The sequence below is a fragment of the Pteropus vampyrus genome, unplaced genomic scaffold, assembly GCF_000151845.1.
Source record: "Pteropus vampyrus isolate Shadow unplaced genomic scaffold, Pvam_2.0 Scaffold23, whole genome shotgun sequence".
Taxonomy (NCBI): domain Eukaryota; kingdom Metazoa; phylum Chordata; class Mammalia; order Chiroptera; family Pteropodidae; genus Pteropus; species Pteropus vampyrus.
Genome location: NW_011888804.1, coordinates 3,202,622 through 3,215,287, shown reverse-complemented (window position 1 = coordinate 3,215,287; position 12,666 = coordinate 3,202,622). Strand labels below are relative to the sequence as shown.

The following is a 12,666-nucleotide window of genomic DNA, read 5'->3' as shown; positions in this document are numbered from 1 at the left end:
AGCGAACTCGTTTGCACTCCAGCTGATTGCCAGGGCTCCTCCAACCTGGGGGAGAAGTCTAGGCTAACTCCAGGATTCTGACCCTGCCTTAGGCTGCCACTCCCTGTGAACATCAGGGGAAATGTGCCAGGTGAGTGGTGTGATCACGTGCCGGAATGGTCACCTTAGCCCTTAGACTTAACCACTCATTAAGGCTGGCAATGCTCTCCAAAAGGCTCTTGGTATCAGAGATGATGAACCAATGGTTTCCTCAGAGAGAACATCACCTTCAGAAATCTTGTTTTTAGATTGAAGCTGTCTAACCATTCTTAAGACTGATTCAAAATGACCTCTACTTTCTTAATGTATTTTTTTCTTAGCTGATCTTTACATGTAGTTTTGTCTTTTGCCATTAAACTGTTCTTTTATAGACCATGTATTTCCCTGGATAGGGTTAAGGAGTATAGGAATGGGCTGGCTGGATTCTAGCTCAAGCATGATATTTACTCATACCAAAAATGATCAAAGCAGAGATGTCACCAAATGGCAGTAGGTCAGCTAAATAAATCTAAGATTAAAGGGGAAACAAAGGCCATCTCAGAAAAATGGATCTAGATTTATTTGAACTAAGTTTTTCCTTCCAGAAATCACTTTCTCCATACTCTCTTGCTTTTTAGATTGCCTGTATTAAAGTGAACATTGATAGTTTATGAAATTAAATTAATTTTCAGCCTTTCTTTGGAAACCCAATTTGATAAAAGATTTTAGTTTTTCAATCTAAGATAATTTTTAACCTAATATCTAGGTTTAAAAAGGCCTAAAAAACTCATCAGTTTTCTTTGCCAGCTGGTTCAGTGGCTGAACTGTCATAGAAAGCAAAGATACTCCTAGACTGTTCCGTGGTTCCATGTTTAGCTGTCTCTGCTGCCCTTCCAAATGGGGTAGCAGATATGTCAACCCTTTTATTCCTTTCCATTCTAGCTTGTAAGTCAGCGTCTGAAACAAAGGTGATCTCTCATGCTGTGAGACAGCCTGTTTTCCTTCGCAGCATGTCGGCTCCTTCTGACCTGGAAATGATTGGTGATGAAGATTTGGAATTTACTAGAGCAAATCAGAGGTAAATGGCTAATGGCCAGGCTTAGCTGCCCATGTGCGGCTGGATGCTCTTCATTAAAACACCCTCTGCGAGGGTCTCTTGTTTTGTGGCTCAAACGCCATTTTGTTTTCCGTAGGCGGCGCCATGTGACCAGCCACCGCAGCAGCTCCTTTACGCTCCTGCAGTCGTTGGCCATCGAGGACAGCAGGGACAAGCCCACCTACAGCGTCCTGCTGGGGCAGCTGTTTGCTTTCATCGGCACCAACCCTGACCAAGCTGTATGTCATGTTTTGCTGCCTACAGATAGATGAATAGCACCTAACGGCACAGGGGGCCCTGTGACAGGTTAGCAGGAGTCAGGTGTGCTTCCTTCTCGTGCATTCCAGGTGTCCAGCAGCAGCTTCCTTTTGGCTGCACAGACGAGGTGGCGGCGGGGAAACACTCGCAAGCAGGCCCTGGTGCACATGCGCGAACTGCTGACGGCAGCCGTGCGAGTCGGCGGAGTGACGCATCTTGTGGGTCCGGTGACGATGGTCCTTCAGGGAGGACCCAGGTAAGTTGTTCCTATCAGTCTAGACTGCCCTGTCCGAATGGGCAAAGCCCTTCCTGAGATGATTCTTGGGGCCAGGTCTAGACAGTGGTATCTGCTGATGTTTTCCCCTGAAATATTATATTTTTATTTTTATAGAAGTATGTGATTTTGTAAAAAAAATTTAGCGCATATAACAGAATATGTGTCTTTTTATTCACCTTTTCCTCCTAAATTCTACTCTGTTCATTTAGAGCTCATTGTATCGATCACACATATGTAAATATTTAATTCTCTTTGTACACATAAGTGTGTGTGTGATTTTTTTTTTTTACTTAATTCAGATTATATTCCTTACTGTAGTCTGAGTGGTTTTGCTCCAATTGTCTTGGATCGATCTCTCTCTCTCTCTCTCTCTCTCCCCCTCCCTCCCTCCCTCCCTCTCTCTCTCCATGTCTTTACAAGTAGATATGCTTTATAGTTTCTTTAGAACTTCAGGGACTCCATCGTATGGGTGGCTGTATTATATTTAACTCTCCTCAACTGATGGATGCATAGGTTCATTCTTTCTTTCCTCTCTTTCTCTCCTTCCCTCCCTTCTCTCTTTCTTTCCTTTTTTCTGTTTTGTTTTGTTTTTGTTTTTTTTTTTTTGCATTAACAATAGTGCTCCAGTCAACATCTTTATGTCTATATTTTTGTATACTTTTGTGCTTATTTTCACCAGGTCAGTTTCTAAAAACATAATTGTAGATCCTGACTTTGAAGAAGGTTTTGTAACATTTTTGTGAGGAATTTTTCTGTACTGGTTTCCTACTGGGATTCAAAGATCTTTAGAGAGAAAATGGCATTTCTCTCTCCAAGTCCTGGACTGGAACTACTGGAGGCAGCTTGTGCCTCCTGGCAAGGCTCTGAGGAATTCCGGCCAGCAAGCAAAAGGCAGTGGCTGGAGGAAAACCTGTGAATTCAGAGCTAATGTGAATATCTTGAGCAATTTCGGTGTCAATCAGGAGAAGCCAGGTTATTCTTTGGAAACAAACAACTCTAAAATCTCAGCAGCCTAAAAATCAAAATTTTAGTTTCTGCTCATGTCCATCGCTGGTCCTTCTTGGCTCATGGTCATCGCAAAGGGCCCAGGGTAGAGGAGGAGATTATGATCTCACAAGCTGTCAGAGTGCTGGCTCATCGGCCAGAGGAGTCACGTGCCCGCCCAATCCCAGGGTGCCCACATGGCATAGCGAGGAACACAACCACCACAGCTCACGACTTCTTCATAACACCAGCACCATTATTCTTTTTCCCCTTAATTACTAATGTCGCATGTCAAACATTTGAAAAAATACAGAAAATCCCGAGTATAAACTCAAAATCACCTGTAAATGTAGTATCTTGAGATAAAACTCATTAACATTTTAGTGTATACTGTCTTTATTCTTACCATAGATATCTCCTATGTTTTTATTTATTTATCTATTTAAACACCTACAGCATCTGGTCTTCCTAGGTGGTCTCCCATCCAAGTACTAACCAGGCCCGACCCTGCTCAGCTTCCGAGATCAGACGAGTTCAGGCGTGTTTATCTCCTATGTTTTTAGTGGTTGTATAGCATAGTATCATATTCCTGAACTTTTATTAAGCCAATTCCCCAGTTTTAAACCTTAGGTTTTATTTATTTATTTTTGCTATTATAAACAATATTTTGTTGCATATCTTTGTAGATAAATCTGGATAGTTCCAGTTCTCAACTCATAGTGATTGCTATAGGATCTACCCTGAGTCGTGTTTTTACATTGGGAAAGGCTTGTATCAGCTAGAGTCTCAAGCTCTGCTAATAATTGGAATGTGAACTTGGAAAGGACACTTAGCTAATCTCTTTGGGCCTCAGTTTTCTCATTAGTACAATTGCATTTACAGTATTCAGTGCTGCAGGGGACACTGTAGATGTGTCTCAAATAAATGGCTTCATTATTAAGTTTGGGAGATGTCGGGTACCGTTCTCTTACTCTCATATGGACTTTGTAAGGTTCTGAGTAGTCCCACGGCAGGGAGCGCTGCTTAACTTCACCTAACCTAGGATTTCCCAGGCTTTGCTGCATGTGAGTATTGTCTTGAAGCCCACTTATAAATCCTGTCCAGTGGTTTGTGGCCCTGCAGTTTGGGAAATACCAATGATCTCCGAGATTCCTTTAGTTCTGGATTCATCTAGATACTCTTGGGCTTCTCAGAAGAAATACGCTCTCATGTTCACTATCACTGTCCTTGACGTGGTTCAGGAAGCCTGAGTTCTGGTTCTGTTTCATAGAATTGAAGAACTAACCTGTGGTGGGATGGTTGAGCAGGTCCAGGAAGCCTTTGGCGAGACCATGACCTCTGTCGTGTCCTTGTGTGCGCGTTACCCTATTGCATGTGCAAATAGCATCGGGCTCCTGTGCACCATTCCTTACACCAGGTAAGCCAGAGAGTGCTTTTTATTGTTCATAAATTATACCGCAATGTAGTCGATTAGGTATATTTTTAATTAAAAAACTGGATTTATTTTGCTTATCCTTTGGCATTATCATTCTGATTAAATGAGCTTCCTCCTGACACCTGAATTACTGTGTAGATTCTTTATCATTGAGTTTCTACATGATCAGAAGTGTCCATTAGAAATTATTTTACATTGTCAGAATGGAGAGTTTTGAAGGAAAGTAAAAGCTCTCTAGGAAAATACTTACATATTTGGCAAAATTGTTTTGCTTATGCACATTTATTTCCTCTCTTAGTCACTTGATTAATAGTTTGAAGATGTCAAGCACTCATAAAATCATTCTTTGAATCCCCTTGTGATAAAATATAATTTTTTCCTATCATGGCAATCGTGAATTGATTCCATCAATTTTTATTTTGCCATTCTACATGAAAAAATCAGAACTCGAAGCTCCTTATTTATGAAGGAAATCGTCATTCTAAAAAAATATTTCCGTGTTCAGTTATACATGGTAGTGTCCTAAGCTGTAGACAGAGAACTGTACAGACATGTTCTCTGTCCCTTTGATAACCTGAGTCTTAACTGAGAGGTTCCTGAGGGCCGGTCAGTTACGTTGATTTCATACAATGCTTTCCGCCTGGCCCAGGAGCGAAGAGAAGTGCCTGGTACGGAGTGGTCTTGTCCAGCTCATGGATCGACTGTGTAGCCTGAGCAGTCAGACTGAGTCCAGCTCCAGTGAGAAACAAACCAAGAAGCAGAAGGTGGCCACCATGGCCTGGGCAGCCTTCCAGGTGCTCGCCAACCGCTGCGTCGAATGGGAAAAAGAAGAAGGTAAGAAGCAGGATTCCTTTCTAGAAAGCGATGCTTTCTTCTGTCGATGTGTTTGTTTATTATTTGTGCTGGATGGGGGAAAGAGAGGCTATATTAAACTACATAGTCGGTAGAGTTTAATCAATTAATGATTTCAAGAGAGCCTCTTCATCAGCACAGTTCTATGAAAATATATAGCTACACTATGACATTAAACAGTAGCCTAACATAGAGGACATGATACTGAGTGAAACAAACCAGACGCAGAGACAAACACTGCATGATCTCACTAATGTGCAGGATTTTAAAAGCCAGACTCATAGACACAGAGTGGTTGCCAAGGGTCAGAGGAGGGAGAAATAAGGAGATATTGGTCAAAGAGAGAAACATTCAGTTATAAGATGAGAAAGTTCTGGGGATCTAATGTGCAGGATGGTGATTATAGTTAACACTTCACTGTATACTTGAAAGTTGCTTAGAGCGTAAATCTTAAGTGTTCCCACCACACACACAAAGAGAGAAGTAACTACGTGAGGTGATGTGTTAACTAACTTGACATAGTAGTCATTTCACAATGTAATGTGTATCAAATCACATCATCCACCTTTTTAAAAATTCACATTGTGTAATCGAAGTATAGACAAGTTTTATTTGGCAATCATACCTCAATAAAGCTGGGGGGCGGGGAGCAGGAATGACAACCATGTTGAAGGTGTACAGTAACCCAGGAAGCTGAGACAGTATCTTTTTTTCCTTCTTGTCAGCTTTGCTAAGTCTCCAAATAAATGTTTTTATGAAATAGTTTCTCAGTTGCATTTTCAAGGTGCTATTTCTCAGTTATGTTTTTGTTACCAATTCAATTTGAAAAGTAAACTTCAAGGATAATTTCTCCATAATATACCAGGTCTTTATACTATATATCTTGTTTATTTATCTGTTTATTCAGTATGCATTTTATTGTCTTAATGGCCAGGCATAAGATGAATAAGGCATTGTTCTTCCTCTTAAGACGTATGGTCCAATGGGGGGAATAGATCAATGAACAAATAATTACAGTGTAATCAGTGTCATGATCAAGGTGCATGCAAAGTGCTGCAGGACCATAGAGTTTCTTCAGACCAGTCGTGCTTGGGATCAGGCAAAGCCTCCCAAAGAAGATGACATGTCAGTTATTCTTGAAGGATAATGAAGGATTCCAGGCAGAATAAACAGTGTGTGTAGGCACGGAGAACATGGGGGATTACCAAGAGAACATGAGGGATTCAGGAAATGGCAAATCGTTTTTGTGGCTTTCACAAAAGATGCTCGGGGGGTGGGGGAGCTCGAACCATGGTGAAAATAGGAAGATCCGAAAACTCTTTTATTGTGTTTGAGAAGAAGTAGAGTGTGAGTTAGAAATTAAGATGTTTTCATCACAGTAAAATGGGGATTCTTCGCTGTCAATCACAGTACGTTCTTTGGTTTTATAAGGACTAATTCGGTTTTAATTAAGAATGATGTCTTTCCCCAACATTGAATCATTTTTCAGGTTACTTTTACCGTTTTTATGTGCAGATGTTATCTAACGAGGAGATGCTAATGAGATTGGCTAAGGAAGTACTGAGCAAGTTAAAGAAAAATTGTGCAAGGGGAAGGCTTTGATACAAGGAGGCCAAGGGAGAGGGCTCTTCACACCTGCAGACTCATATGGCTCCCCTGGGTTTTTACCAGGCTTTTTCTTTAACTCTGAAGGTGGCTCCACCGAGGCTGTGCACTCAGGTCTGGCCCGTCAGGTGTCCAGCCTTCTCACTAACCATCTGGCCCGAGCCACCGAGTGCTGTGGCAACCAGGCTGCTGGCAATGATGCTCTCCAGGACGTCCTGAGTCTCCTCAATGACCTCTCGAGGTATGGCAGGGTCAGACAGGGCTGTGGGAGAGGTGGCTTTCCTCTTGAACGACTCGGGTTCCTTTGGGTGGTGGTTGTCTGTCGACACATCAGAATTGCTGGGCTGTTCTGACATGTTTCTGCCTCAAGAAAAATAATAGAGAAGGAAGTCACTGAAAAATAGTATTCAGTTCCAAATGAAAGGACTATTTAGGTGAGTATCTACATCATAAAATATCATTTGCTTTAACACTTTGTTGGTAACATTTGCCAGCCTTTCAAGTCATTGTATTTGGATTCAGTAACCAAAAATTCTTACCCTCATTATAGCAAGATTAAAGAATAATCAGTCAGGACCTAAAGTTAACTCGCTTTGTCGTGCCGTGTCTTTAATAAAAGATATTTTATGGAGGTTTAAAACCATCATGTGTGAGCCACGAGGCACACGAAAGCTTGTGCACATAAGGCTGCTTGTTCTTTGGCTTCTCCTGGCCGCTGCGCCTTCTTCTCAGTGAACTGTGACACGTTCAGGCAGGTCCCCGACTGCTGAGGCCTGTGTGGCGCTGTGTGACACCTGTGGTCTGGAAGCCCTCCTTAAAAAGGAGTTCAGGGCTAACCTGTCAGGCTCCCAGTTGGGTTTCTGGGTCTCGGTGCTCAGTGAATCAGCTGAGCTACAGGATCTGAATGAAGTAAATGTCGGGGATCAGAAAATAGTCAAACATCTTTCTTTTTAAGTATTGGTCAATTGTGAGCGTTCATCAGATATTTACAAAAACCCCTGACTTCTCTCTCATGAAAACGTGGTGCCAAATCCACGTCCCCTTGTGAATCTGAAGGCATTGGCGCATTTAACCTCATTTAGGGAACCCTTGCTTCTGAATGTCTGGAGATCAGCATTACCAGCGTCATGTACCTTTTCTTCTTTTCCAGGAGTCACATCGGGAAAGCCATCCTGAGCCAGCCAGCTTGTGTGTCCAAACTCCTCTCCTTGCTGCTTGACCAACGGCCGTCACCGAAGCTGGTCCTCATCATTCTCCAGCTGTGCCGGGCGGCACTCCCGCTGATGAGCGTAGAGGACTGTGGGAACGTGGAGCTCCCACCGTGGAGCTATTCCGTCCCCTCCCTCAACAGCGAGCAGGAGGACCCCAGCGACCCAGCGTCCAAGATCGCCTCACTGCTCTTAGCAAAGCTGGCAGATTACGTGGTCCCAGGTGAGCAGCTTTTGGATAGGAGAGTGGCACTAAGGTGCCCACTTCCTGGGGATAGTCAGACTGAGCTTTCACCCATCCCGTGATAAAAGAAACAAGGGAGAAGGGACAGAGGGCGAGAGAGGGAGGAGAGAGTCCAAAACCAGTGTTTTCCCTGCCCAAACAACATGGCGATTTTTCTGTTTGCTTAAAGGATGTCAGACAGTTCTTTCTCCAACCGCTTCCGAACCTGACACCACGTTGACAAAAACCAGTCCCAAGAATTCCTTAAAAGGAGATAAGGATCCCGGAGAAGAGAGTGAAGCAGTAGATGGCAAGCTCTCTATCTTTATCCACAAGCGGGAAGATCAGTCATCCCATGAAGTTCTCCAGCCGTTACTAAGGTGATGATGATTGTAACAGCTACATGTCATCAAGCACTAACCATGTTCTCAGGCACTGTGCTGAGTAAGCTGTTTACACAATTCAACTGTCGAGCCCCCCTAGCAATCCTAAGGCGTGATCACTGTTACTCTCCATCCCTGTTTCAGGGATGAGCTGAAACGCAGACACAGGCCTCTCCAGTCACAGCTTCACCACCACTCAGGACTGTCCCTCCAAACCCAACAGAGCAAACGTCCTGTTGAGAATGTTTTGTTTGTGTTTGGTGGAGAGTCTGTAGTGTAACTTGACTTTGAGAAGAAACAATGCAAACAACAGTGTTATTGGTGTTCTTTAGCCATCAATAAATTCAAAGATGCCGTGCACTGTGAGGTGGAGAAATAAGAGAAACTTTTTTAAAGCTTTAGTTCATTGAAGTATGAATGGAATGATTGCTCAGGTGTAAGGAAGTAAAAATATGTGATTATTGTCCAATGATTACAAACCTACGGGGCCCTGTTAATGGGACCCGGAACAGCGGGAAGCCCTGCCACAGAACACAAGGGACTTTAGAGCAGGCATTTATGTCTTAGATGAAAGAGTCTTCCTTTCAACAAATGGTTTGGTGATGGTGTCATCCTCATAATCGGGTCCCTTGTCTGCCATCATGGCAACCGAAAGCACTCACGGGCTACTGGCATGCATTAAGTAGGGTCAGGGCAGGTCAATGCTCAGATGAAGAAATCTCCAAGAAACACTCTTGGGCATTGTGAAACGTCGTGGTACAAATTTGGTGGCAGAGGAAGCTGAGTTATTAGAAAGGAAGATCCGGTCATTAATACCAGGGCATCAGATCCATGCTGTTGTTAAGGTCCCCTCACTGAGATTTAGATCACTTATCGAGTTCTTTGCGTGCCTAGTCCCGCTTTATTATAGATTCCAACTCTCAATTTCGTTCACTTCTTTAGTTTGTACATCATTTTCATGTAGGTTTTTAATTATCATTGAACTCTAAGAACAGCTGTTGTTTTGATCTCTAGAACTGCTATAATTAAGCAGTAATAAATCATTTCCCTTTTGGAAAAATTGAGCCTTACTGTGGATTTTAAAAGCCTGTAATAGTGTATAATGGTGGCCTGACCATTGCTGGGTTGCCTCACGGCGTGCAGTCCCCACCTCTGACTGTGCCTGTAAGAGTCTTGCCTCTCTGCCTTCCCGTTTTAGTAGCTCAGAAGGACGACCCTTCCGACTCGGTACTGGTGCCAACATGGAGAAGGTCGTGAAAATGGATCGAGACATGACCAAGGTAAGCCCAATACGGAGAAACCTGCTCTGACAAGACCTACGATTGAAGAACATTTGCCATGAGTCAGATTTTCACAAGAATTTTTTTTTTTTTTTTTAGTTAATTCAAGTCCCCACAGAGAGGCAGGGTAAGAAATTGGAGTCAGTGGCTCAACTGAGGCCATTTTCAAGAAAACTAGTCAAATCAATTTGTCATCAGTAGTAAAATGTAAAAGAGAACTCTTGATTTTGACTTAAAATTTTTTTTCTTAGCTCTGTTGGAAAAGTTTTACAGCCTAAAAATGCTTTAAAAGTGATAATAGGTGAAAGTCGGTAGAAAAAATAATAGATAATAAGAAAGATAAATAGCCCATCGAACCATAAAGATATGCCCAGGCTCACAAATTACACAGTATGTAAACAAAGGAGAGGAGTAAAAACAACAGTAATATGTCATTTTTTACCTACCAGGCAGATAAAATTAAAGATGGATGATACCCATTATTGTCAAGGCAAAGGTAGAGGCATTCTCGAGTAGCCAGAGACAACCATGTTCTTCAAAGTTCTGTCTGTAAACAACAAAATAGGACCTGTGTACTCATAAACAGGAGGTTAAAGAAATTATTATGCCAGTTTTACTTCAATTTAAAAACAATTTTAAATCGTTTTTAAAAAAATTGTTATATTCATATATGACATACAACTAAAGAAGAGATCGATCTGTATATGCTGATACAGAAACACATTCATGATATTTTGATAACTGATAAAAATAAATGGAAAAACTGTGTGTATAGTGTGATTCATGATTATGTATGTCATAATTTGCATTGAAAAAATCTAGAGGATTAACAGTTATCTGGAGGACAAGACGTTTATGGAAATTTCACTTCTTATATATAATATTTGAATTTTTAAAAAAGAGCCCGGATTGCTTTGGGGCGGCGGGGACGGGTTTACAAACGAGAGCGCTGAGAAGAGTGAACTGAGTACTGGGACGTCTTCAAACTGCCCTCCAGGGTGGCTGCTGCGAAGTGATCACGGAGGAGGCTGCAGCCGCTCTTCGAAAAGCAACCAAGTGGGCACAGTCGGGCCTCATCGTCAGCGTCGGGCCGCCTGTAGAATCAGTCAACCCGGAGACTGTGAGTGGACTGTCCACAGGCGACAAAAAGAAAACCGCCCAAACCTCCATTTGCAGAGAGAGGAACTCTGAACTCGCGAGGTAAAACCTTTCACAGGGTAGAACCTGTCTACACCCTTCTCAGATTCACTTCGTGATGGGTTTGTTTTAGGGTTTTGATTTTGTCACTCTGTTGACCTGCCGGAAATGAGCACTGAGAGCTTAAGATACCTGTCTGAGGTTGTGGTGGCTGAATAGGGAGGCGCTCCCGGCTGAGTGGACGTCTGAAGCCAGAGGATTGTTTTTCTGAGAAGGGCCACTGCCAGCAACACCAGCTATTAGTGAACTCTGGTCTTGCTGTCTTCTTCCGAACGATACGTGCCCCCAGCCCGCTGTATACGTAAGCTTTCTAAGACTGGGAAGGATGAGCTAGCGTTGCCCTGGGAAGATGTTCTGTGCTTGAGACCAGGGCTCGAGGCAGCGCATCTTTCCTCCATCCTGCTGGCTTATGCAAGTTTGAGGATTCTTTAGTTACCAGAAAGAATATGAGACGAGCAGTTTCTTCCTAATGATAATTTAGCTTCTCAGTCAACAAAATCTACTTTTTCTTGGAGTAGTATAAATGGAGAATGTTTCCATCTGAGGCTAATCCTAAAAGCCACTTGTCTGCATTCTTTACCATCACTGGGCACTGACAGTTTTTCCTGTTGACACTTATAGGACTGACCCCGTCAGACCCTTCATCAGTGGGCACGTGGCAAACAGCATGGCCGCTGAGGTGATCGCCTTGCTTCATAGCTTATTAATGGCACCCGAATCAAATGCTGCTCAGATATGGACCACAACAGCAGAAAAGGTTGGTATAGTGTTAACTGCTTAGCAGAGGAAGCAAGAAGGAAGTTAGTGGTCTTTGAATCACCCCCAGCAGGAGATCTTTTAGTAGAGAGATTTCTCAAACTGGCCAATTGTACTTGTTAACTTTCCCCTGGAATTTGCTTTGATTTAGTAGTTTCAGCTCTGTTCACCTACATCTCCCATTGCTGCCCATTCTAATTTTGCAGAAGATAGGACAGTATTCTCAGGGAGAAACAGGGATCCCTGTTTCTCCTCCTAGCCTGTGTTTGGCCGGTACCAACATTAGGAAATCATGCAGCCTTGGTTTATTGGCTTTGTTAAGGGTGCTTACCAAGCCCCAAGGAGGCCTCTGTGTGAGTTACACTTCCTGAGCGCTGTCAGTAATTACATTATTACAAATAATAGTCCAGTTTCCTAAAAGCTAGAGATCCATAATCAATTCCCCTATCCGAACATAGTCATTCTCCAAGCAAACTCTTCATACTGTGTCCCCAAGGTAATTGGGTGTTGAGATATAGGCAGTATGCCGTGATGGTTTTCCTTCAGATAAATTTTTGCTTTATTTTGGGGGTGTTATTAATGTGTGTTTGATTCTCCCATATTTTGTGTATTTCCAGTTCTGTCTAATTACCTAAGGCAAATACGGCAGGAATGTCAGTGGTGATATCTAAAAGTTATCTCATCCTTCTGTATCTGGAGTTCCTTCAGTTCATGGGACATGGACATTGCCGTAGACACTTCATTCTCCTTAGTATCAAAATGGCCAAAGCTTTTACTCCTACATGGGCTGCTTCTTGTATTTAGGTTCTGTCTCGTGCGCTGATGTATATTCCACAATTGGGAAAATATGCAGAAAGCATTCTGGAAAATGGAAGCAGTAGTGGCAGAAAACTCGCCAAACTTCAGAGAATCGCCCGCCAGGCCGTCGCCGCACTGTGTGCACTTGGAGGCTTCAAAGAGACAATCAAGATCGGGTCCGAGGTTCAGGTAACCAGCCACCAGTTCCCCAGGCCATTGCTTTCCTTCTGTATACCAGCATCTGTTGATTAACCATCTAAAACAAGTATCATCTACCCAGTTGGACAAAAATCCTT

General features: G+C 42.8%; 1 protein-coding gene across 1 annotated transcript in view; it reads left to right on the top strand.

Moving 5' to 3' along the window:
• The window catches only part of HECTD4 (HECT domain E3 ubiquitin protein ligase 4), a 169,583-nt gene that overhangs the window by 102,985 nt on the left and 53,932 nt on the right, over positions 1-12,666 (top strand). Inside the window, exons 30-41 of the mRNA XM_011356054.2 lie at positions 961-1,096; positions 1,212-1,353; positions 1,462-1,628; positions 3,904-4,050; positions 4,718-4,902; positions 6,613-6,766; positions 7,676-7,956; positions 8,147-8,336; positions 9,538-9,619; positions 10,617-10,819; positions 11,438-11,573; positions 12,377-12,559. Coding sequence (XP_011354356.1) covers positions 961-1,096; positions 1,212-1,353; positions 1,462-1,628; positions 3,904-4,050; positions 4,718-4,902; positions 6,613-6,766; positions 7,676-7,956; positions 8,147-8,336; positions 9,538-9,619; positions 10,617-10,819; positions 11,438-11,573; positions 12,377-12,559 — 2,006 coding nt within the window. The remainder of the gene's footprint in view (positions 1-960; positions 1,097-1,211; positions 1,354-1,461; positions 1,629-3,903; positions 4,051-4,717; positions 4,903-6,612; positions 6,767-7,675; positions 7,957-8,146; positions 8,337-9,537; positions 9,620-10,616; positions 10,820-11,437; positions 11,574-12,376; positions 12,560-12,666) is intronic.